The sequence below is a fragment of the Colius striatus genome, chromosome 5 (assembly GCF_028858725.1).
Source record: "Colius striatus isolate bColStr4 chromosome 5, bColStr4.1.hap1, whole genome shotgun sequence".
NCBI lineage: Eukaryota > Metazoa > Chordata > Aves > Coliiformes > Coliidae > Colius > Colius striatus.
In genome coordinates, this window is record NC_084763.1 from 58,764,630 (window position 1) to 58,788,681 (window position 24,052).

The following is a 24,052-nucleotide window of genomic DNA, read 5'->3' on the forward strand; positions in this document are numbered from 1 at the left end:
CGGAGCCGCGGGGGACTGTGGGGGGGTCTGTCCGGTTTATTGGGGGGGTGCGGGGGGAGGAACCTACCGCGGAAGGCGACATGCGGGGCGGCGTGAAACAGCACGGCGGGGGCGGGGGGCACACGCGGTGCCCGGCTACAGGACGACGGCACAAACACAGGACACGCTACCAAGAGCCGGCGGGCGAGCAGGGGTTGGGCAGCAGCCACCGTCCCTGCCCACGTCCCCTCCCCACCGGGACATCCCCCTCCCCAGGCGCGGCGGGTGGCACCGGGGGGCTGGGGGGCTGCCGGGGTTCCGCACCCCCCGCCAAGTGCCCCCGTTGTGCGGGGAGAGACCCCGGGGGGCGGCGGGGATGGGGCCAACCCTTGGGCATGCGGCGATGCCCCCCGGGCACACAGACGTCCCGGCTATCCAGGACGAGGAGGGGGACACAGGGCTGGGGAGCCACACACCCGCCACACGCCCCCACCCTGCGCAGCTGCGCACACGCGTGGCCCGGCGGGGGGGAAACGTGTCTCGGGGCGGGGAAACACACAGAAACACGGGCACGCGTCTGCTCCGGTCCCTCCCCGGGGGGCACACGCGTGTCCCGGCTCAGGCAGAGCCCCCGGCCACACGGAACAGCGGGACGCACGCGTGCACACACACACAGAGGGCGAGCGCGGGCCGGCGACCCCGCGGGAACACGCAGGACACACGCACACACACTCCCCCGCACCCGCGCCGCCCCCGCCGCGCTCCCCCCGGCCCCGGGGCAGCGCGGCCCCGACCCACCGCGACGGCGGCTGGGGAAAGGGCTGCGACACTACAGGGAGGAGGAGGGAGCGGAGGAAAAGGAGGAGGAAGAGGAGGCAAAGAGCAGCACACGTCCGGCCAGCCCTGGCCGCGCCGGCGGGGCGGGTGGCCGGGCCGCCCCCGGGTTAGGCCAGCTAACTGTGGGGGTACCGAGGGGCTCCCGCAGACCCCCCGCAGCGGCAGGGATTGTCCGTGGGGGACGGCGGCCGGGAACCCACCGGCTCCTGGGGACTGAGGGGTCGGGGTTGGAGGGGGAGGTCCCACATGTCCCCGTGGCGCCGGGAGAGGGGGGTGGTCCCCAGCCGCATCCCTGCCCATTAACTGCCGGGATCCGAGCAGTGTCTATGGAGGGTCTGTGTGTCGGGCACGGCGGGCAGCTGCCCGGGCAGGGACAGGCGTCTCGGTGGGACAGCCGTGGGCTCCACCAGTAACACCACATCCGGCGGCGGCTCTTGGTGAGGGTCCAGGGCCCGCGGCAATTCCAGCGGCACCGGGTAACTGGGAACCTGCGGGGGGGGGACACAACCAAATCACCACCACCACCACGCTAAACTTCCTGGATACAGGGGTTTGGGGGAGGTGTTTGTGGTGCTCACCTGAGAGAGCGGCTGGATGGGGGTGATGGGGAGGACGGGCTGCAGAGGACACGGGGGGCCGGGCGGTTGGTGGGGGGAAGAGACGGCGCTGTAGGCAGGGGGCACCAGCGCCGGCTGGCGCTGCAGGAGCTGCATGATGGAGCTGATGTCGGCAGCCATACGGCTCTCGAGCCTGTGGAGAGGAGAGAAAAGGGTTGGAGGAAGGTGGTGGGGGGACGTGTACTGAGACCCCAATGCTGTGGGGAGCTGTGGGCAACTGGGGAGCTCCCATGGGGTCGTGCTGCCCACAAACCCCCTCCCCAAAATATACCTGTTGAGCTGTTTCTGGAGGAGGTCGAGGCGAGTCTCCACCTCGGAGCGTTGGCGGCGGCTCATGGGCGGCAGTGGGATGGTGAGGGCGGCGTGAGCTGGGATGGTGCAACGCGGCAGCTCCTGGTACTGCCGTCCCCGGCTCTCCCCCCAGAAGCTGAAGATGTTGGAGACCCCCGAGAAGGCTCCTGAAAGGAAGGGAGGGAAATAACCTTAAGAGAGGCACAGAGACATCCCCTCCCTCCCCGCCCAGAATATGGTGTGAGGGGAAGGGGTAAAGGGGCAGAGGTGTAGGATGGGTATTTGGGGGCAGAGAGTAGCAATGGAGATGGGAGTTCATGTGCTGCAGTGGAGTTTGGAGCATATTTAGCAGGGAGCGGGAGGAATGATGGACACCTCCACCCCAGGGAATCCTCCAACTCCATCTGGAGCCCCCTCCATCCCGAGAAGAGGGTTGCACGTGTTGCTGCCCTTGTGCCCCTCAGCCACAGGATGGGGATTCAGGGGGCAGGAAGGGTGATGGGGATGGGGATTCAGGAGTGCTGTGGGGTTTGCAGCACCCTGAGCAGGGAAAGGGAGGAAAGGGAGACACTCCCCCCCACCCCAGGTGATTACCATACCCCATGGGGAGCCCCCTTCATGCTCACCTGAGAGGGGGTTGCACATGTCGCTGCCCTTGCGCTCCTCAGCCTCGGTGGGTGCAGGCACCTCGCTGCCCAGGCGGGCACTGCGGAAGGGGGACAGCGCGGTGGCCCCCGGCCCAGGCACAGGGGGCTCATCCTCATCACTGGAGGGGGAGCTGGAGGGGGAGCTGGAGTGGCACGGCTCCCACTCTGCGGGCCCACGGGGAGCCCCAGGTGCCTGGCAGCTCCTGCTCGGCCGCAGTGCTTTCGTCCCACCACGCAGCTCCCCGGCGTTGACAGCGTCTGTGGGGGACAGAGAAGGGACAGGCTGGGGGTCACTGCAGCCCCTCAGGGCCTGGACACCTCCCAGCCCCAGGGCCCTGACCCACCTTTCTCCGTGCGCCGGCGGAAGGAGAGTTTGCGCTTCCGCAGGCGGTTGAAGCCGCCGTCCAGTTCATCGCTGCCCGGGGAGCCGGGGATCATGTTGGTCTGCAGGGAGGGGAGGGGGTGAGACTCAGGGTGGGGGACACTGCCAGACCCCCTGCCGGGGCTGGCAGCTGTGGGGGGCAGTGCGAAGCTGCAGGGACAGCACACAGGGCTTTCAGTGCCCCTTAGCTGGGTGTCATCTCACGGTGAGCGTCCCCCATCCCTCAGCATCCTCTGTCCCAGGCTCCTCAGAGTGCTCGGGACCCCCCACTCCCCCTCCAGCCCGTGTCCCCTCGCAGCCCCTCACATCGCGCAGGTTGAAGGTGATCTCCAGGCTGGACCAGAAGTGGTCGGAGAACTCGGGGTACATGTCCAGCACCTCCAGCAGGTCCTCGCGGTGGATCTTGTGCAGGTCGCAGTAGGTGAGCGCCCGCACGTCGGCGTTGGACTTGCCCGGCCGTGCGTACAGGTTCAGCGGCTCCCCGAAGATGTCGTTCTTCCCTGTGGGGGGGACACGGGAGGGCGGCGGGGCCCGGGGTCAGCCCGTGGGGCACGGCCCTGGCCACAGCCTGGCTCCCCAGGGCTCACTCACCCAGGATGGCCACCACCACGTCGCCGCGCAGGATCTCGATGGAGCCGCGGGAGATGAAGTAGAGGGCAGTGAGGACGTCGCCCGCATGCACCAGCGTGTCCCCAGGCGGGGCATGAGTCGTCTTGAACTTCATGGCCAGGGCTCGCAGGCAGCCCTTGGTGGCCCCCTTGAAGGGTTTGCAGTTCTGCAGCAGGCTGCGGTTGAGGTGCAGGCAGATGTCAGCCTGCAGGCACTCGGGGAAGCCCTTCAACACCTGCGGGACACGGCGGGGGTAGAATCACGGCAGCATAAAATCATATTGGCTGGAAAAACCCTTGAAGCTCCTGGAGTCTCAGCCCTCCCCTCACACTGCCACGGCCACCACTAACCCACAGCCCTCAGCATCTCAGCTCCATGGCTTTGGGATCCCTCCAGGGCTGGGCACTCCCCCAGCTCCCTGGGCAGCCTGGCACAGGGGCTGACACCCCTCTCAGGGAAACAGTTCTGCCTCAGCTCCAACCTTAACCTCCCCTGGGGCAACCTGAGTCTGTCTCCTCTTATCCTGTCATGCCTTACTGGGGAGCAGAGATGGATGCCCCCTGGCCACAGCCTCCTGTCAGGGAGCTGCCAAGAGCAAGGTGGTCTCCCCTCTGCCTCAGCCTGTGGCTGCTGCCCGCGCTCACCGCGTTCATGTCGATGCCGTTGGTGTAGGACCAGGCGTGCTGGAAGTACTCCTCGAGGCGCTGGCGCAGGGGGTTGGGGATCTGGTGGAAGCGGATGAACTCGCGGACGCGCAGCATCTGCGTGTGGTAGCGCGCAGTGCCCGAGTACAGGCGCTGGATGATGGCCGACACGTTCCCGAAGATGCTGGCATACATCAGCGCTGCGGCGAGGCCGCGGTCAGGGGCCGCCCCGCACACATGTGTCAGCACACACACATCTGTACACGCACACACACACCCCTCCAGCCCCACCGTGTGCTCATCCACCCCCAACCAGCTCCCTCCACGGCGCACGTGTGCACAGACATGGCAAGCACCAGCACAGAGGGGTGTGCTCACACACAGGCTGCTGTGCTTGCACAAGCACTTGCACACACATGTGTGCACACACATATGCACACTCACACACATGCACTCACATACTCATACCTGTGCTCACTCACATGGCCATTCACACCCACACAAGCACGGTTACACCCTTGTGCTCAAACACACACACAGTTGCACATTCACATGTGTGGGCTCACTTGCACACGTGTGTAGGCTGATCTATACACCCACACACATGCACACTCACACAGAGCCATGCACTCACACTTACACACACGGGCATGCTCACACACACTTGCTCACACCCCCTGCACACACTAATAGACACGTATGCCCACAGACATGCACCCTCACAAACACACACAGCTGTGTGCTCACACTTGCACACACACACACACCCTCCCCATGTGCTCATATCCCCATACACATGCACACCCATGTGCTTACACCCCCATGCGCTCACACGTGCACACTCACCCCGTGTGCTCATCCCCCCCCCCACACACACACTCAGAGCCCCATGTGCCCACCCCCCGTCCTGCACTCACAGCCGATGAGCATGACGCAGATGGAGAAGATCTTCTCGGAGTTGGTGTTGGGGGAGACGTTGCCGAAGCCGACGCTGGTGAGGCTGCTGAAGGTGAAGTACAGCGCCGTCACGTACTTGTCCTTGATGGTGGGCCCGCGGCGCGGGTCGCTGGCATTCAGCGGCTTCCCGATCTGCTCGCCCAGGGAGTGCAGCCACCCGATGCGCTGCCCCTCCACGTTGCCGATGGCGTACCAGATGCAGGCGAGCCAGTGCGCGATGAGGGCGAAGGTGCACATCAGCAGGAACAGCACGGCCGCCCCGTACTCCGAGTAGCGGTCCAGCTTGCGGGCCACGCGCACCAGCCGCAGCAGCCGTGCCGTCTTCAGCAGCCCGATCAGCGTGGTGGTCTGCAGGGCAGGGGGGCTGCAGCTCAGAACCTCCCCAGCAGCCCCCCTCAGCTCCCACAGCCATGGGGCTCAGCTCCTCTCAGCTCCCATAGCAGTGCAGCTCAGCCCCTGCAGCCCCTTCAGCTCCCACAGCCATGGGGCTCAGCTCCCACAGCCATAAGGGTCAGCTCCCACAGCCGTGGGTGTCAGCCCCTGCAGCCCCTTCAGCTCCCACAGCCATGGGGCTCAGCTCCCACAGCCGTGGGTGTCAGCCCCTGCAGTCCCCACAGCTGTGGGTGTCAGCCCCTGCAGTCCCCTCAGCTCCCACAGCAGTGAGGCTCAGCCCCTGCAGCCCCCACAGCCATGGGGCTCAGCTCCCACAGCCATAAGGGTCAGCTCCCCTCAGCTCCCACAGCTGTGGGTGTCAGCCCCTGCAGTCCCCTCAGTTCCCTCAGCCTCCTCAGCTCCCACAGCAGTGAGGCTCAGCCCCTGCAGCCCCCCTTGGCTCCTACAGCCATGGAGCTCAGCTCCCCTCAGTTCCCATAGCCATGGGGGTAAATCCCTGCAGCCTCCCTCAGCTTCCACAGCAGTGGGACTCAGCCCCTGCAGTCCTCTCAGCTTCTGCAGCCTCCTCAGCTCCCACAGCCATGGGGCTCAGCTCCCACAGCCACGGGGCTCAGCTCCCACAGCCACGGGGCTCAGCTCCCACAGCCACGGGGCTCAGCCTCTGCAGGCTCCCTCAGCTCTGCAGCCATGGGCTCAGCCCTCGCAGCCCCCTTCAGCTCTGCAGCAAGGCAGGTGGTCCCTGCCCCAACCCAAGTAGCCCTGTTCCCCCCACCCCAGCAAAGGGCAGTCCTGCCCCCCCCCACTAAGTTGTCCATATCCCCCCCAGGGAAAAGACTCCCCACTTTGTGCCTGGGGGTCCCACAGAAGCACGTGGCAGAGAAGGGTTACCCCCCCGCATCTGTTCCAGGGCACTGGGGTCCCTCAGGGACAGACCCAGATTTGCCTGCACCTGCATCCTGTGCCACGTGCTGCCTGTACCCACTGTCCTGGCACACACCATCCTGATACCCACTGCCACAGCATCCATTGTCCTGGCACACACCATTCTGAAACCCACTGCCACAGCATCCATTTTCTGGCACTCACCACCCTGGTAGCCAGCACGTACTGCAGGCACCTGGCTCCAGTCTGGGGATGTATGTAGGACCCCCAGGCATTGTCCTGCAGGAGGACTCGGCATCCAGGGAACAGCACCTGCCACCCTGGCACCCACCCTGGCACACATGGGACCCCTGAGCATCGCCCCATGGCCACGCAGGTACCTCCTCAGAGCCGGAGCCAAAGATGAGGAGGTCGAAGGGGATGGCAGCCACCATGTCGATGAGGAACCAGCCCTTGAAGTAGTGGATGGCAATCTTGGCAGGGTGGCTCACCACCTCCTCGTTGGAGTTGACGTAGGTGGTGCGGAAGTTGATGAGGATGTCGATGATGAACATGATGTCGACGATGAGGTCGACCACGTTGAGGGGGCTGCAGGAGTAGCCGCAGTTGTGGCGCTGGGCCTCCTCCTGGTCGTTGAGCAGGAAGGCAGCTGAGTAGGGGGTGAAGATGGCAGTGTAGATGACGAGGAGCAGGATGAGCCAGTCCCACACCGCTTTGAAGGGGCTGTAGTGCAGGATGGTCCATTTGTGGATGCGCGGCGCCTGCAGCTTGTACTCGGGGAGGACGTCGGCACCCAGTGACAGCACCTGGGCAGGAGGGAGGGCAGGGGCTCAGCTCCACAGCTGTGGGGTTCTGACCCCCCCAGCTCCACAGCCATGAGGCTCAGCCTCCTCAGCCCCCACCAGCTCTGCAGCCACGGGGCTCACCTCCCCTCAGCTCCAGAGCCGTGGGTTCAGCCCCCTGCCCCAGTCCCTGGCAAGGCCACCATCACCAGCCACTGCCAGAACTGCCCCAGTCCAGGGGGTCCCAGTGGCCCAAGGATGCTCTGTGGCACAGCAGAATCCTGGAGTGTCCCAGAGCTGCCCTGTGCCTCACTCCTGCCCCACAACCACCTCTCAGGGCCACTCCTGCCGCCAGTGCTCACACATCCCCTCAAGGACACACTGCTGTCCTCGGCCACAGCAGCTCCCATGGCCCCTGCTTGTGCCACCTCTCATGGCACCCTCAAAGAATTGGCAGCCACCCCGGCACACCAAGCCCTGCCACGGCAGGACTCCAGTCCAGCTACCACCAAGGCACATGGGGACCCACGGGTACGTGGGGCTCAGTTGTGGGGCTGCAAGTACTCTTGGATGGGTCCTGCCCTGCCCAGGGGGATGGACTCCTGCACTGGAGGCAGCAGGGGCAGGAGGAACAACGGGGCCAGTGAGGGCAGAGGGTGCAGAAGGGGCAGTGGGTTCAGAGGGTGCAGCGGGAGCAAAGGGTGCAGAAGGAACAGTAGGTTCAGAGAGTGCAGAAGGAAGAGTGGGTGCAGGAGCTTCCCCAGCCTCAGCCAACCTGTTCCCCCAGGCAAGTGCAGGCACCAACAGGCTCTTTGGGGCACAGAGGGGCTGCAGACCCCAGAGCTGCCCCTGCATCTCCAGGTCCTTTCCCCCACCCTCCTGCAGCCCCCTGTTCCACTGCTTGCCCCAGCCCCGCCACACACGTGTGTGCACACACTCACTCACACGTATGTGCATGTGCACATGGGGACCAGGGGCACAGCCGTGCCCTGGCAGCTGTGCCCGTCCGTCCCGGCGCCTGGCACGGGGATTAGGTGTACCAGCTGGGGACAGGGCACCAGAGCAGCAGGCAGAGGCTGAATGGGTGCTGCAGGGCTCCGCAAACCACCTCCCTCCAACCCAGAGCTGGAGGGACCGCGCCCGAGCCCATCCATCGCCACCCACCCCCAGGATCCCCGGATCCTCCCGCCACCCGCGGCGCAGCACCCCCGACCCCTCGCTGGGGCAGCCCCTCGGGCACAGCCATGGGGCCGCTGGCCACGGCACCGGCGGGTGCCCGGGCTGGGCAGGCGAGCAGCGGCACCGGTACCTTCTCCTCGTCCCGTCTCGGCCCCGCGGCACGGGCAGCGTCAGTGTCGAGGCACAGGCAGGTGCCGCAGAGGGAGATGCCGGGCATGGGTCCTGCTCCGGCCCGGGGGGGCACGGCGGGGGCACCCGGCAACTCCTGGAGCAGCTGCAGGAGCGAGGCCAACATCCTCACGGCCGCCCGCGGGGCCGGCGCCGGGCCCGGCACATGGCGCACCCGCGGCACTCACCGCCCGCCGCCCCCCCGACGGCTGCCCCGGGGGCATCGGGCACGCGGCCCCGCGCGCATCCTGCCCCCCCCCCGGCCGGGCCGGGCCGGGCCGAGCCCCGTCGGCGGGATGGCGGCGGGCGCACGCAGCACCGGCAGCCGACAGGAAAATTATTGGGGCGGAAATTTTTCCCAGCCTGCCCTGCTGCCGCCGCTGCCACGGCCAGGGATGCCCCCTCCCGCACCCCCCCCAGCCCCTTAACCCCTCCGACGCACGGGGTGCCCGGCGCAGCGTGGCACGGCATGTGGCACACACGCGAAAGGGTCGGCGTGGCTCGGTGCCGTCGGGTCCCCAAGGCGGGGAGCGCGGGCAGGTGGGTGGGCAGCACATCCCGACCCCGCTCAGTACCCCTTGGGCCACCCCGGCATCGCGAGCACGCAGACCCCCGAGCAGTGCCCACGGGCCGGGGACGCTGCTCCCGTCCCCTCGGCTCTGCCAACCCACCCCCCCACTGCCATCACTCCACCATGGGACGCGGGGCACGGGGGGACGGCCTCGCCACCCCGTCCCCAGCCTCCCCCGGCCTCAGGGGGCTCGCAGGGTGCGTGGGGAGCCCGGGAAGCGCGGCGGCGGTGCGGGAACAGCCGCGGTGCCGGCGCCGGGGAGTTGCCGTCGACCCCGACTCACCCGCGGCCGCCCCCGCACAGGGGTTTCCCGCTGGCACCCGCGTCCCCACGCACCGCGTGACGGAGCCACGCGTGTGACACGTGTGGTGGGTGCTCCTGGCGGTAATCAAACGGCGAGGGGGCTGTGCTCCGAAACACCCCAACCCCCCATCCCCAATGTGCCACCCCCGGGAGGAAGGGTGCCCGGGGGGCACAGGGGATCAGGGGTTCCCTGTGGACACAAGGGGTGGGCGTCCAGAGGGCACAGGTACCGGGGAGCAGAGGTGCCCCGGGCTCCAGCGCCCCCCACGCCGAGTCTCGGGGAGGGTCCCAGGTGCCCACATCCCCGCTGTGCCTTTAAGCCGCAGCTCTGTCAGCCCAGCTCCATTTTGAGCCGGGGCAAGGGGGGGGGGCGCGAGGGGGGGCGGCTCCAGCAACCAGCCGGCTCCTGCCGCTAAAATTACCGCAGCTGCCGCCCCAAAGTGGGACAAATCCCCGCCTGCAGTGCAGGCAGCACGGGCAGGTGCTCCCGAGGGCTCAGCACCCTCAGCTCCGTGCCTCACCTCAGCCCAGCACCACAGAAACAGCTCCTGACTTACAGAGAACCCCCATACACACCCATTAGCCCCACAGAAACCCCACACACACACTTCATCAGCCCCACAGTGACCCCCCATACACATCATCAGCCCCACAGAGAACCCCTCCACACACACCATCAGCCGTTCCACACACACCCCCCAGCTGCAGCACCCTACACCTCCTCCCACAGCCCCATCTGGCCCCCCAGCCCCTGGGCAGCCCCCTCCATCGGGCACGGCCACATATCCCAGTGCTCAGCCTCCAGCAAAGGGGCACCGGACGCTCAGCTGGCACAGACCCCCGGCCCAGCCACCAGACCGGTGGTGCCAGGGGCAAGGTGGCCCTGCAGTGATGCCGGCAGGCAGCGGGCCCGCGCACGGTGACACAACACCCATCAGTCACGGTGACACAGATAGCGGCGGTGCCGGCACTCGGTGACACGTACACCGCCCCGGCGCCGGCACGCGGCACCTCGCGCTCACGGTGACACACACGCCGACACCTGCTCCGACGCCGGCACCCGACACCCAACCCGCACAGCCGGAGGCACCCGGCACGGCACCCGGCGCGACCCAGACACCCACGCCCACGGGTGCAGCCCCCTCGCTGCCGCAAATACCCCAACCCGCGGCCGGGGGCACCCCCAGCACCCCCCACCCACGGCCAGCAGGCACATGGGGCACCGGCATCCCGTCGTGACCCACCGCAGCGCTGCCAGGCCTGTGCCGACACCGGCACTCAGGGTGATGCCACGCACGCTAAAACCGGGCAGATGCCAAAGCACCAGCACCCCCTGAGCTGCTCTGAGCACAGAAACCCACGGACCCTCCACACCTGTGCTGGCACAAACCCCAGCTGGGCATCCAGCACCGGCACCAGCAGGACCCCAACACTCTCATCAGAACCCAACAACAGCACCCACAGACGCCCAGCACCAGCCCAGGCACTCCCCGGCAGGTTTCCAGCACCAGAACACCGCCACCCACCGTGCGCTGACCCCACCAAACCCACAGTGCCGGCTAGTACTTGGCACCCTTGGGGCCACCAGAAGCAGGACAGCCATGGCCACGCACAGCCCACAGTGCCACGGGTGCCCTGCAGCCGCAGCAGCCAGGGCAGGAGCCTCACACCAGCCATGACACCCCGGCACCCTCGCAGGTGCCAGCATTGGCATCACTCATGGTGCTGTCTGCCACGGCAGGCACTGTCACGGTGTCTGCAGAGCCATAGGGCAGTCGTGGCACAGCGTGTGTGGTCAGTGCTGTGGCCATGGGGACACCCCGATGCCCGACTGTCCCCGGCATGGCGGCGGCAGCAGTGCCGGTACTCACGGCGTTGAGCTGTGGCAGCGCCGCGGCTCCCTCGGCACCCGCTGACATGGACACCAGGGACAGTCAGCCACCCCGGGCCAGAGGCGATGCACCCACAGCACCAACAGCCCGGCAGCAGCACCTGGCACCCGCAGTGCCGGTGGCAGGTCAGGGTGACGAGCCCCGTGATGGGGTGACGTCCCTGTGGGGCGGTGCACCAGCCCCAGCACCCGACCCCCACCTGCTGACGCAGACACAGGGCAGCCCCAGTGCCAACCCACACCACGCCACATCCCAGACACTGTGCCATCACTGTGCCACAAAGCCTGCCGTGGGCACCACCTGGGGACACAGCCACTGTGACCCCCCAAGGCCACCCAGCCCGGCGCTCCTCGCCACGGCCACAGCTTCGCCCCAGCCGCAGCATGGGGCAGGGGTCAATGTGCTGGGGGGGGGGGAAATGCCCCACAGTCCCCCCCCTCCACCATTTGGCTGCAGATCAGCCGACGTGGTGGCTCCCACAGCTCTCGGCTCTCCGGCCCCACTGGCTGCAGTCCCCGGGACGCTCGCTCCCCACAGCCCCCGGTGCCCCCCCGCCCCGGCCCCCCCATCCCGCTCTGGCCCTCGGGGGAGCTCCGGAGAGGCGTGGCCCGGAGCAGCCGGTGCCGTCGGGGCAGGACGATACCCCCCTTAGCGCGTCCCGGGATCTCCCTCGCGGGCCGGGGACCCTTCCCCCTTGCCGTCCCCCCCCCAGCCCCCCCGTACCTCCTGGGCCACCAGGCTGGAGACGCGGACGGCCCGGCGCACCCGCCCGCTCTTACGGTCCCCGTCGGGGCGGTCGCCGCTATCGCGCCTCGCCGGGGCCATGATCGTGTTCAGCGGGGCGAGCGCGGTGACCCCCCCGCGACGCCCCCTGCCCCCTCGGCAGCTCCCGGTGCTGCCCGAGCCGGCGGCAGATGGAGCGGGGCCGCCCCGCGCCCCCCCCCGCTCCCGCCGCCCGCCCCCGCCGGTCCCGCTCTCCGCCCGGCTCCTGCTGCCGCCACTCCCCGCGGGGCCGTCACGGCGGGGGAGGGACCAGGAACACCCCTCGGGGAAACTGAGGCGGGGGGGCGGGGGGCACTCCCGGGTGCGGGGGGTTTCCCCCTGCGGCCCGCAGAGCCCCGGCCCCGAGAGACCACCGAGCTCCTGAGGGGCACCCACCAGACCACTGAGCCCCTGCAGAACGGATGGGGATGAAGGATGAGAATGGTGATGGAACGGGGGTGGGGACGGGGATATGACAGGGATGGGGACAGGGATATGACAGGGATGGGGACGGGCTCCAGGCTGATTCACGGCTCCGCTGGCACCACCGCGGTGTCCCTGGCTGCTGCCCAGCCCTGGCAGCAGGACCCCGCTGCGCCGGCCCAGTGCCCCGGCCGCATCCTGTACCCCGGCTGAGGGGCGACCCTGGGGTTCAGCATCCTCACCTAACGGGTGCCAGAAGGGTTGGGGCTCAGCAGGATCCACTCTGGCAAGTAGGGGCTTCCCCTTGCCCTCACTGCCACCCACCGACAGCCAGGGAGCCTTCCTTCATGGCAACTTGTGGTCACACCTCTTCCCGCACAGCCGGGGATCCCACAGACTGACCTGCCCCCCAGCCTCAGCTGCACCCACCACCAGCAGCAGCACATGCCCCACCAGCACAACGTGCCAGAACCCATATCCCACCGGGACAGTGACAAGAAGCATGGTGCCAGCAGCACCCGTCTCTGATGCAGGGGGCCCTGCCAGAGCTGCCACGAGCCACAGGGATGCTGCAGCACCCATCCCACTGTGGCAGCGGGGCCTCGTGCCCCCTCAGACACATCACCTGGTGCCAGCCCCATGCCAGGCTTTGTGCCCGTCCCGCAGCACCGTTCACAGGGCCGGCGGCAAACCCAAGAGCGCAGTGACCTTGACGGGAGCTGCGGGTGCACGTGGGCTCCTCGGGCTGCTGGCACTGCAGATCACTCACGGTGCCGGTACCCGGCATCCCCGGCACCCCCTGGTGCTCACGGTGCCTCAGCCAGGGCTGCTACACAACCCTCTCGCAGGGTGCTGAGCACAGCCTGCAGCCCCATGCTGCACATGGCTGCTCTCAGTGCCACGCCGGTACACAGCCCACCACACCAGCACCCGGTGCCCCCCGCTCTGCCCTGGCCTGGCCTTGGCAGGGACCCCTGCGTCATCCCAGGGAAGCAATGGGTGCTCCCACCCCAGGAAGCCCCATGCAGCTGGGGCACAGCTGAGCCCCCTGCCCGGCGAGGGTGGCCATGGCCCCCTACACCGGGCATCGCGCGGCAACGGCGCTTCTGGGCAGGGTGAAAGGAATGGCCGAGGCTCAGGGCAGACAGTGTCGTGTCGTGCCAGCACGGTGCCAGCTGCCAGGGCATCGGGATTAATTACATTGCAAAGGCAATGAGCTGCTTGGCTCATTAGCACGCTGGAGAGGAACAGGGAAGGGCAGTCAGTGCGTCAAAAAAGGAGGGAGGGGGTAGCCCTGCACCCTTGGGTCTGAGGGCTCCCACCCCACAGAGGATCCTGCAGCTCCTCCAGCCTCCGTGAGCAGGAGGAGCCCTGGCAGCAGGGTCAGCAGCTCCCATGGGAGTGGGGGGGTTCCCACACGGGGACACCTCATGTGGGTGAACAGACGCGTGGTGCGGGGGGCCAGGGGGGCTGGGGCTGCTCAAGGAGCGGGAGCACGGGCAGCCCCTGCCAGCTGCCGGGGTCTCTGGGGAGAAGGGATGGTGGGGGTCTGCCCTGGGGACGAGGCAGGGCACAAGGAACCAGGGTTTCCTCTCCCCATCCCCTCTGCCTTGACCCTAAGGCTCTGGGGCAGGCCCCTCCAGCAGGGACAGAGGGGGGATCCCAGGAGTCCCCCCCCACCCCCCCCAGCCCCTGGCAGCCGTCAGTTCATTAGCAGGAGCCGGAACACGGGTGTAATTAAGCAGCAGCGGCCGCCTGCTCCCCACAGCCAGATGGCAGTTACACAACGTGCTGGGGATTAACGGCCACGCCATCCCCCGGCACCCCAGGGCTGCCACACCGGCCCCTCGCTCGCCCCGGGCCGTACACGGGGCAAGAGGTGGCCCAGGACAGGGGCCTCGCCCCCCCTCCATCAGCCCCAGGGTTCCAGCCCATCTGTGTGCCACACTGCACAGCACCATGGCCCCAGCACTGCGGACTAGACCACCCCGAGGGATCCCACCAGGGGGAGCAACGGGGATCTTCCCACTGCCAGAGGCTGGAGGCAGCAGCCATGGACACCCCACATGAGCCGGCTACCCGGCACCACCTGGGCACTGGGCCATGTCCCCAGCACCCTCCTGTGGTCCCCAGCACCTCCCTGCGAGCTCCAGCATTGTCCTGCACACTCCAGTATCATCCTGTCAGCTCCAAAACCTCTCTGCACACTCCAGCATTGTCCTGCACACTCCAGTATCATCCTGCCAGCTCCAAAACCTCTCTGCGAGCTCCAGCATTGTCCTGCACACTCTGGCATCATCCTGCCAGCTCAAACACCTCTCTGCACACTCCAGCATTGTCCTGCACACTCTGGCATCATCCTGCCAGCTCCAACACCTCTCTGCACACTCCAGCATTGTCCTGCACACTCCAGTATCATCCTGCCAGCTCCAAAACCTCTCTGCACACTCCAGCATTGTCCTGCGCACTCTGGCATCATCCTGCCAGCTCCAAAATCTCTCTGCGAGCTCCAGCATTGTCCTGCACACTCCGGCATCATCCTGCCAGCTCCAACACCTCTCTGCACACTCCAGCATTGTCCTGCACACTCCGGCATCATCCTGCCAGCTCCAACACCTCTCTGCACACTCTAGCATTGTCCTGCACACTCTGGCATCATCCTGCCAGCTCCAACACCTCCCTGCCAGCTCCAGTTGCACCATCCTGTGAGCTCCAGCATCATCCTGACAGCTGCAGCATCCTGTATGCTCCAACACTTCCCCATGAGCTCTGGCAGACAGTAGCCACACAGAACATCCTCTAGATGCCATCCCCTGAGCACCATCCGGCCACCTCCAGCAACATCTGGCCACCTCCATCACTGCCTGACCACCTCCAATAATATCTGGCCACTTCCAGCACTGCCTGGCAAGCTCCAGCACCAGCCAGGCACCACACACCATCTCACCTGGGTGACCTTCTCGGTGACGTTGTGGGTCCGGTCCTTGAGCTTGGTGGGGGCGATGATCTCCTTCTCACCCGGCGGCGCAGCCAGGAAAGCATCTGCCTTGAAGTCCACAAAGTTGAGGGTGATCTGGGGAATCTTGCTGATGGCCCGGTAGCGCATCAGGTCCGAATCCGAGGTGGAGTTCAGCAGAGCGCTCCGCACGTTGTTCATGGCCCCTGGGGGGTAACCATCATCACAGGGGGAGCTGTGGCCCCGCTGCCTTCTGGGGTGGGGGTCTCAGGGCAGGCAAGGGGAGCAACAAGGCTGGGGGCTCAGGGTAGTTGAGAGAAACAAAGGGGCTTAGAGGAGAGTCCAGGGTGAGCAAGGACAGTGATGGGGCTGGGGGAGGGCCCCAGGGCAGGTGAGGGGACTTATGAGGCTGAGAGAAGGTCCCAGGGCAGGTGAGGGGAGTGGGGACCCAGGGAGCTGGGGGAGAAGCCCAGCTGGGTTTGGTAGGATCATGACCCAACAGCCCACTATCATTCACCGTTAATGTAATTACTCATTCCCTAATGTGCTTAATGAGATCAGGGCTTAACAAGGCAATTGCTGCCACTTGGGTGCTGCCAAAGGGAGTGAAGGCTCTGCGTGGGGGGTATGGGCAGTGCTGAGGGACTGTGGGGAGGGGGCTGGGGGGTGACCCCCTGGGCCCTATGCAGTGCACTACTCGGGTGGCCACAGGCTCCCTGGCAGGCATGGGGGGCTTGGTGCCATGCGGGGCCTCAGGGCTGCCCTGGCTCACCCCACAGCAGGTGCTGGGGGGCACAGAGCTGCCGGCAGAGCGAGGAGGAGCCGGACAGTGCCGAGTGCCGTGGCAGCCGTGTGCCCGCAGCCGGCAGCTCCCCCTGGCTGCAGCTGCCATCTGCCCTAGCAGCCTGGGCACCACACCACACCATGCCCTCAGCCCTTACAAGCTGCCAGCCCTAATGACTTCACCCCACAGCCACACACTGCCACAGGGAGGGGGCTGAAGAAGCAGCGAGTGCCCGGCCCCAGTGCACACAGCCGGCAGTGCTGCCGTACCGGTGCTGGAGCCACGGTGCATGCCGGCACCAGCGCTGGCATGGCGGTTGTGGCAGCGCTTGTCACCCTCGCCCTTCATGGTCTCGATGTCGTCGACGGAGGAGGCGCGGCGCACGCTGTGGACGCTCTCGCGGGAGCGGCTGCGCGCCAGGCTGCAGTTGGAGAAGGCGGCGTGCAGGGCCAGGCGCTCGGTGCACGGCGACGAGTGGGTGACGGGCGGCTCGGGGGGCTCGTCCCCCATCAGCGCCGCCTTGTCCTCGGGCTGCATGCCCCCCGGGCAGCCAGGCTCCAGCGAGGACATGGGCTCCTCGGCGCCAGACTCGCTGCTCTGCTTGGAGAAGTCCACGACGACGGCGTCGGGCGGCTCCTGTGGCAGCGACTGTTTGCTGCCCGCCAGTGCCAGCAGCGCTGGCAGCTTCAGCCGGAAGGACTTGCTGCGCCCTGGATGGAGGAAGGGACGGGGTGGGGTTCTGCTCACCGATCCCACCTTGTGGATGCCCACTGCCAGCTGGCACAGCCCTCACCTTGTGCCGTGCTGTGTGGTGCTTTTGGCAGGGCCTGGCACGTGGGGTCTGCAGGAGGGTGGTCAATGCAGTTTGCCCTGGCTATGCCATTGCCCCAGCACCAGGAGCACAAGCCTCTTGGCCATGCCACGTGCCACAGCACCAGCAGCACAACCACCCCCAGCCATGTCACATGCCCCAGCACCACTGGCACAAGACCCCAGCCGTGCCACATGCCCCAGTGCTAGCCCTACCTGCAGGAAGCCAGGTGGCAGGGGTGACCCAGTGGTTGGTGTCCTTGTCGGGCGAGCCTGGGCGCTCTGTCTCCATCACCACCTCAAAGTTCAGGATGAACATGATGACAGCCCCATCCTCATTCTTCACTGGCACCACGTCCACCAAGCACAGGAAGCAGCTGCCTGTGAGGTAGGAGGGTTCAGCACCGTGAGGGCACAGGCCTCCATCCCTGCTGGATACCCTCTCCTGTCCCCTGTTTCTGCATTGTGCACCCCCTCCTGCCCCCCACCCCAGAGGATAAAAACTTGCTGACTCAGCAGGGAGTCAACCCAGCTGCAGCTGCATTGGGGGGAGGGGGAAACTGAGGCACGAGAGGGTGGGCCTCATTTTCCCTGCACCCCCCCGAGCGCCCCAGGGATGGAGCAGGGTGAGGGTGGGGGCTGCAGGGGCAGTGAGGGGGGCAGTTGGGGTGCTGGGCCAGGCTTAAGCCGCTCAGGACTTGTTAACAGCTGCCGTGTTAATCCCACACTGGGAGCTCAGCTGGGCTGGGGACCTGGGGGGGCTGCAGTGGCCAGGGGGGGAAGAGGCAGCCCAGGGTAACCTCTCCTACACAGGGATGGGGCAGCAGCACCCTCTCCCCTGCCAGTGCCCTGTTGTGCACCCTGGGGGGTCCTCATCCACCCCCGGGCTTGCTGGGGGGTGGTCTCCGTGCCCCCTACCACACGGCATCCCCAGCCTCTCCCTGGCACGTGCACCAGCAGGGCCGGGGAGACGTGCGGGTGTCACCGGGGCGCTGGGTCGTCGCCACCCCCCCCGCCGTGCCCCCGCACGCCATGTTCCCCCCGCGCTGGCGGCGCGCCCGGCAGCCTGTGCCGCGGAGCCCGGCGTGCAGCCGCCAGCTGGCACCGGCCCCGAATCCCGGGCCCCGGCCCCAGCCCCGCGTGGGGAATCCCTGTCCACACGTGGGGCCGCGGGCAGGGGCCCGGCACGGCTCGGCACAGCACGGCTCGGCACGGTGTACCACAGCTGGGTGCCCGCTGCGAGGGATTAGCGGCACGGACACACGGCCGCCCCGCGCTGCCGCCGCCGGCTTTGCCTCATCCTCGCCCACCCGGCGCCCGCGGGAAATCCTAATCCCCCTGATCCCCCCGCCCCGGCTGCCGGGACATGCGCCGGCACTCCCGGCCCTCCCGCCACCCCCCGGGGGTCCGGCCGTGGGGCAGGGTCGCCGGCAGGACCCCCACGCCGCGAGCCTCACCTTGCTGCCGGCGGGGGTCCCCCGGCCCCCACCCCACGCGGACCCCCACCCCGCGCCGGCCGGGGAGGGGGCGGGGGGGGGGGGGGCCAAGCTCGACCGTGGTCTCGGCCGCCGCGGGCCGCAGAGGGGTTCCCCCCCAGCGGTGCGCAGCCCCCCCCGGCGAGCTCGGCCCTTGGCACCGCCGCCCGACGGCTTTATGCCTAAATATGGCTGCGGGCAGCAGCCGCCGGCGCCGCGGGACGGACACGCCACGGACACGCCACGGGCCCCGGACCGGCCCCCGCGGCCACTGGCCAGTGCCGGCCCCCCCCGTGCCGGGCTGCCCCTGCAGAAAGCGGGCGCGGGGCTTTGGGGACGGCGGGGGCTCCCGGGGGGCTGCAAAGCTCCAAAAAGCAGACCTACCTGCTCCCGCACTGCGGTACCGGCCCGGGGGAGAGGGTGGTGGTCTGCACGGACCCCCCCGGCGGCTCCCAGCCTCCCAGCGCCTCCGCCTCCATGGTTTCCCAGCCCAGCACCACACGAGTCTCCCGACTCACGTTCACCCCCCGACTGTGCGCGTCCCCTACTCCTTTCCGCGCCCTGCCCAGGCCGGGACAGCCCCCGGGCCGGGGGCTGCACCAAAGTTCCCGCAGCCCCCAAACCTCCCCCCTGCACTCGGGGTCCACAGCCACGAGGTGACAGGGACGGAGGGTATCCCACGGGGGGTGCCGTGTGGGAGCTGCAGGAGGCTGGCGAGCGGTTCAGTTGCTCGGGGTGTTCCGCGCGGTCCCCACGCCAAGCCCCTCGCCAGCCCCCCGCACCCCTATCCCCGCACGGCTCCCACCGGGGCTGCGCTGCTCCCTGTCACCGCCAGGCGGCAGCAGCGGGACCGCGCACCGAGGGGGGGGGTCACTCCCCGCGCCCCCCGAGCTGATGTGTGCCCCCAGCCACGCGCCCCCAAACACGCCTCTAAATACGCCTCTAAACCCGCACCCCCAAGCTGGCAGCCCCCACCCGTACTCCCAAAGTAGCACCCCACACCCCACCTCTGAACCTGCAACCTCCTCCACACCCCCAAACCAGCATCTCCCACAGCTGGCACCCCAAAACCCCACTTGGACCCCCAACTCACCACCTAACCCGCACCCCCAAACCCAGCATCCCACATGCCTGCAGCCCCAAACACGCACTCCCCATCCCACCTCCAAACCTGCACCCCCTGAACACCCCACTCCCAAACCTGCACCCCTCACTGCACCCCACAGCCTGAATTGCACCCTGCACCTCACCCTCACTCTGCACCCTGACCCCGCACCCTCCCCCCACACACTGCACCCCCCAGCCCCTGTGCCCCACACTGCGCTGTGCACCCCCACCCCATGCACGCCATCCCGGGTACCTCTCAGCACGGCTCAGCCACACAGACCACGCTGTGCCATGGGAAGCCTCCATGCCACAGCTCTGACCCCAGGGTTGCCCAGACACATCTCCACAGGACCCTCACCCCCAGGACACCCCGTGCCGGCACTGGCCTGCTGCCTACCAAAACCACTGGCACGCAGCCTGGCTCCCGCAGAGAGGGCGCGACCTTGCCCAGGCAGCCCCAGGGAACCAAAGCATCCCAACAATTGTCAGGCCTCGGACCTGTGGCCACCATGGTACCAGCAGCTGGGCCAGAGGAGCCCCACAGGCATGGGGGGAGCACCTGCATCGAGCGGTGCCGGCTCGTGCTGCGCAGGCGGGCACTGGGGGCCCGATCCTGCTCATTCACACCCTCAGCCCCGTCCCAGCCCATGCCAACGCCCAGAACAGGCGCTACCACCGCGGCCCCAGGGACCCTCAAAGGCCAGTGGCCGGGGGGAGAGTGCCTGCCCCCTCCCTGCCGCAGACACAGCCAAGCCTGGCAAAGGCTACCCCGGTGAGCCCAAGGCCATCCCGGCGCATATGCGGCTCCCCCGCGGCTGCCACGACCTTCCGGCGTCCCCGGCAGCGCCAGGGCTGTATAAACAACGTCGCTCAAAACTAATGGCTGCAGCAGCAGCTGGCGACGCGGCGGGGCCCAGCAGCTCCCACCAGCACGGCACAGCCACGCAGCGCGGCACCGCGCCAGGGGCTCGCAGGGAGGGGGCTGCCCAGGCGGAGGAGTGGGGGGTCAGCACCGCAGCACGACCACCACCGAGGGCACCAATGGGGTGAGCAATGGGGACATGCCGGGATTCAGCCACGAGCCTGGAGCTGGCAGCAGTGGGGTCTCTGTCCCGCGGCAGTTGGAGGGGTCCCAGTGCTCAGGGGTTCCCCTGGCACAGCAAGGGTACAGACACCGTGTGCCCCCACCTACCCCACACCTGGTCTCACTGTGCAGCACCCCCACAGCTGCAGGCAGCACCGGCATCGTGGTGCGCTGCTGGCACAGAGCTGTGCTGACTGGGGAGAGGAGATACCCACAAGCAGCAGTGCCACAACCCCAGTAGCACATGCAGGCAGTACCTACTACAGCCCCTGGACACAACAATCCCCGGACACAACAGCCCCCCGGGCACATGGGCAGAGCTGTGTGTACAGGAAACCCCCCTTCCTGGGAGTCAGACACGGCTGGGGGTCCGGATGCCGACATTGCTGGTGGGTCCCGCTGCCCCCACGCTGCTCCTCAGCCCCACGGGTCCCCGCAGCGCTCTCCTGACCCCCTCGTGCCCCGGGATGTCCTGGCTGCGGCAGGGAGAGCGAGGGAGCAGCTCTCCAGCATGGCCCCAGCCCCGACCCGGCCCCTCTGCCGCCTATAAATATCCCCTCGGAATCGCGGCTGTCCCCAGGGACTTGGCGCAGGCAGAAGTGCCGCAGCACCAGCCGCCCCCGTCGCGCACCCCGCGGTGCCCCCACCGCGCCCCCACCGCTGCGGGTGCTGCCGGGCATCCTGGCAACGGCCCGGCGGGAGCACCTGCCCCAGCCCCGGCAGCTGGCACACGCCAGCTGGCTGGCGACGGGCAGGGCCATCACAGGGGCTCGCCAAGCGCTGCCGGAGCCAGGCCGGGAGGGAGCAGCCACGTGCTGCCCGCGCCCTGGCAGCCGCAGCATCGCACGCGGTACAAAGGGCACCGGCTGCCACAGAACCCGCCTGCCCAGGCAGCACCCGAGCTGGCTGAGGGCAGGGAGCCAGGGCAGGGGCTGGGGGCTCCCTCCAGCCCAGCTCTGTCCCCAGAGCCCCCAACAGCCAGCCCGGTCCCAGATGGGCCTCCTGGCACCCCGAGCTCCATGTGGCGGCTGCCGGTGGGGCCACAGCTGGGGACCAGCTTTGTTTACTCTGCACCGGAACCGGGGCCAGGTGCTGAGAGCCAGACACAGCTGCGGCGAGAGCCGGGACACCTGGTGCAGGCACCGGCGAGGCCACGGCGTGGGGCATCCCCGGCACTGCCAACGTGGGGCTGCTGGTGACAGCCCCAGCACGGTACAGCCAGCAGGGTCCCCCAGCACAGGGACCCCCGGGGCCTGAGCGAGGCAGAGGCCACAACGCAGCCCTGGTGTGACCGGGGTAGCCCACAGCCCCGCTGGGATGGCAGCACTGCAACGCCTGACAGAGGCTGAAGCCCCACAGCCCCAGTGGCTCACTCTGAAGCTGGTCACAGTGCAGTGTCCACGTCCTGCCCAGCTGTGGAGCAGCTGTGGGGCTGCCATGGGGCAGTGCAGGTTGAGCAGCTGCTGTCAGGGATGGAGCCGGCCTGGGCCAGCGCAGCCACGAGGCAGAGCAAGGGCAGGATAGGACCCCTTCCCCTTCTCCAGCACTTGGGCTGGAGACCACTGCCCCTTCCCCTTCTCCAGCACTTGGGCTGCACTGTCCCAGATCGTGTTCCCCACCGCTCCCCTGCCCTCGTCTTTGCTCCCAGGCAGTGTGGAGACCCCACACCCCGAATCACCCCCCCCATGGGTCACAGCACACTGCTCCTGCCCCACAGCTCCACTGCACGTGACCTCCACCACCATCACCCCGCTGGGAGTCGCAGCAGCAGCCAGGCAGGGCTGACGAGTCCTGGTAGTACCAGCGCCGGTGAGACAGGACAACCTCCCTTCTGCACGCAGGCAGCGGCGCCGGCTTCCCACCCACACCGGCTCCTTGTGCCACCCACGGCGTGGCAGGTCCCGGCCCGGCTGATGGATGGGCATGGCGTGGGCGCCCGCCTCGGTGGCCCATTAACTCAAGGGCCTGTCTGCGGGTGACGGACGGCCGCCTTCACCCCCGCGCAAACAACCCTCAATCTCCGGCGGTGCCGGCGGCACGGGTCCCTACCGTCCTTGCGGTAGAAGCAGATCTCCACCTTGCGCTCCTCGGCGCCCAGCAGCGCCTGGGCGATCTGGGCAGCGGCGCCGCGCTGCGTGCGGGGCCCGTGCAGGAAGTCGCAGGTGCTGGGCTTCTGCATCACCTCGGCCCGCGAGTAGCCGCACAGCTGGCAGAAGCCGTCGTTGCAGTAGATCACGGCGCAGTTCTCCACGCGGGCGTTGGCGATGATGAACTTGCGGCCTGGGGGGGAGGACAGGACAGGGTCAGCCCCCCAGCCCCATGCCCCGTGGGGAGCCTTCGCTCTGGCTGTCCCTGCAGCTACCCGCAGCGCTGGGCTGCCGGTGACCACAGGCCACCGCGGGGGACCTCTGGATGCGCTGGCACCACCGTGATCACTGTGGGGACCCCAGTACAACAAGGACTCAACTACTGTGGGGTCCCCACTGGTCCAGATCAGTGCTCCCCATGGCACGGTGCTGCTGCCCCGGCACGAAGCATGGCCACTCCCTGCCACCCAGCCCCATGGGGTGACATCAGCCCTGTCCCCACTGAGGGCACGCTGGGACTCAGCCTAGAAAGGCACCAGGGCCGCCCCAGGACAGGGAAAACAGCCTCTCCCTGACAAACCCAGCCCAGCACACCCACTGCCGGGCACCTGCCGCTGCCGGTGACGGGGGTCGGCGAGGTCTGGGGATCCCAGCCATGGAGCCACCATGACCGCTGAAGCGGGGTGTCCCATGGCACCCCATCACCACTGCCATGGGGACAGGGGGTTGCAGGAGCACTGCCTGGCTGTGCTTGTCACCAGCCCCCCAAACCCCCCAGCAGCCCCATTCCTCCTTCCCAGCCCTCCAGTCACCCCCAGCCCCACTTCCCGGGTCCCCGATCCTCCCAGCCTCGCTTCCCGCCTCTCCATCACCCCCCGCCCCAGCTCCCCGCGGCACCACTTCCTCCCCAGCCCCACTCCCCATCCCTCCACGCCTCGCCCGGTCCCCCCCAGCCCCGCTTCCCCCAGACCCCCACTCACTCTGTCCCTCGAACTTGCGGATGATGGTGTCCAGGAAGGTGTTCTGGGGGGCGACGTGCCCCCGCCGCACCGGCATCCTGCCCGGCCCATGGGCAGCGCCCGCTCCGCGCCGCCGGCCCCGGGGGGGGATGAACGGGAGGGGGAGGCGGCCCCGCGCCGCGGGGGGTCCCGCTGCCCTTGAGCCAAGGACGGCGCCGGCGGGGCGGCCGCGGCGGGGGGGGAGAGGGCGGGGGGGAGCGCGGCCCGGCCCCGGGGGCGGCGGGATGCGGGGCGGGCGCGCAGGGGTTAAGGCTGAGCCCTCCCCCGCCCACCGGGCCCGGGCCCTGCCCGCCCGGTGCGGGTGCGGGTGCCGGTGCGGGTGCCGGTGCCTCCCCGCTCTACCCGCTCGGTGCGCGCCGCGGCGACCGCAGCATCGGCCTTATTTAGTCACGGAGCGGCTGGGGGGATGGAG

General features: G+C 68.3%; 1 protein-coding gene across 3 annotated transcripts; it reads right to left on the minus strand.

Annotated features, from left to right (window-relative positions):
• Positions 1–39: 39 nt before the first annotated feature.
• On the minus strand, positions 40–23,757 carry KCNH2 (potassium voltage-gated channel subfamily H member 2). 3 transcript variants are annotated; one of them, XM_061997478.1, is made up of 16 exons: positions 23,602–23,757; positions 22,584–22,814; positions 17,085–17,249; positions 16,328–16,768; positions 15,266–15,480; positions 6,619–7,044; positions 5,157–5,311; positions 4,924–5,009; positions 4,007–4,206; positions 3,345–3,597; positions 3,060–3,253; positions 2,716–2,815; positions 2,351–2,629; positions 1,705–1,891; positions 1,395–1,566; positions 40–1,304 (listed from the first exon to the last, which is right to left on the minus strand). In XM_061997478.1, exons 1-16 carry the CDS (start codon positions 23,675–23,677, stop codon positions 1,116–1,118), a joined length of 3,369 nt encoding a protein of 1,122 aa, XP_061853462.1. In that variant the 5' UTR covers positions 23,678–23,757; the 3' UTR covers positions 40–1,115. The 3 variants fall into 3 exon arrangements, with proteins under 3 accessions (XP_061853462.1, XP_061853461.1, XP_061853463.1); XM_061997477.1 differs by having other exon boundaries at positions 4,924–5,311; XM_061997479.1 differs by lacking the exon at positions 16,328–16,768 and having other exon boundaries at positions 4,924–5,311.
• Positions 23,758–24,052: the final 295 nt, after the last annotated feature.

Excerpts from the sequence above, each read along its gene's own strand:
- KCNH2 (XM_061997477.1), bottom strand. The coding sequence starts at position 23,677 with ATGCCGGTGCGGCGGGGGCACGTCGCCCCCCAGAACACCTTCCTGGAC. Across the intron at positions 3,254-3,344 it reads CGTGGTGGTGGCCATCCTGG|GGAAGAACGACATCTTCGGG; the intron begins GTGAGTGAGCCC and ends TCCCCCCCACAG. Across the intron at positions 1,567-1,704 it reads CTCCAGAAACAGCTCAACAG|GCTCGAGAGCCGTATGGCTG; the intron begins GTATATTTTGGG and ends TCCTCTCCACAG.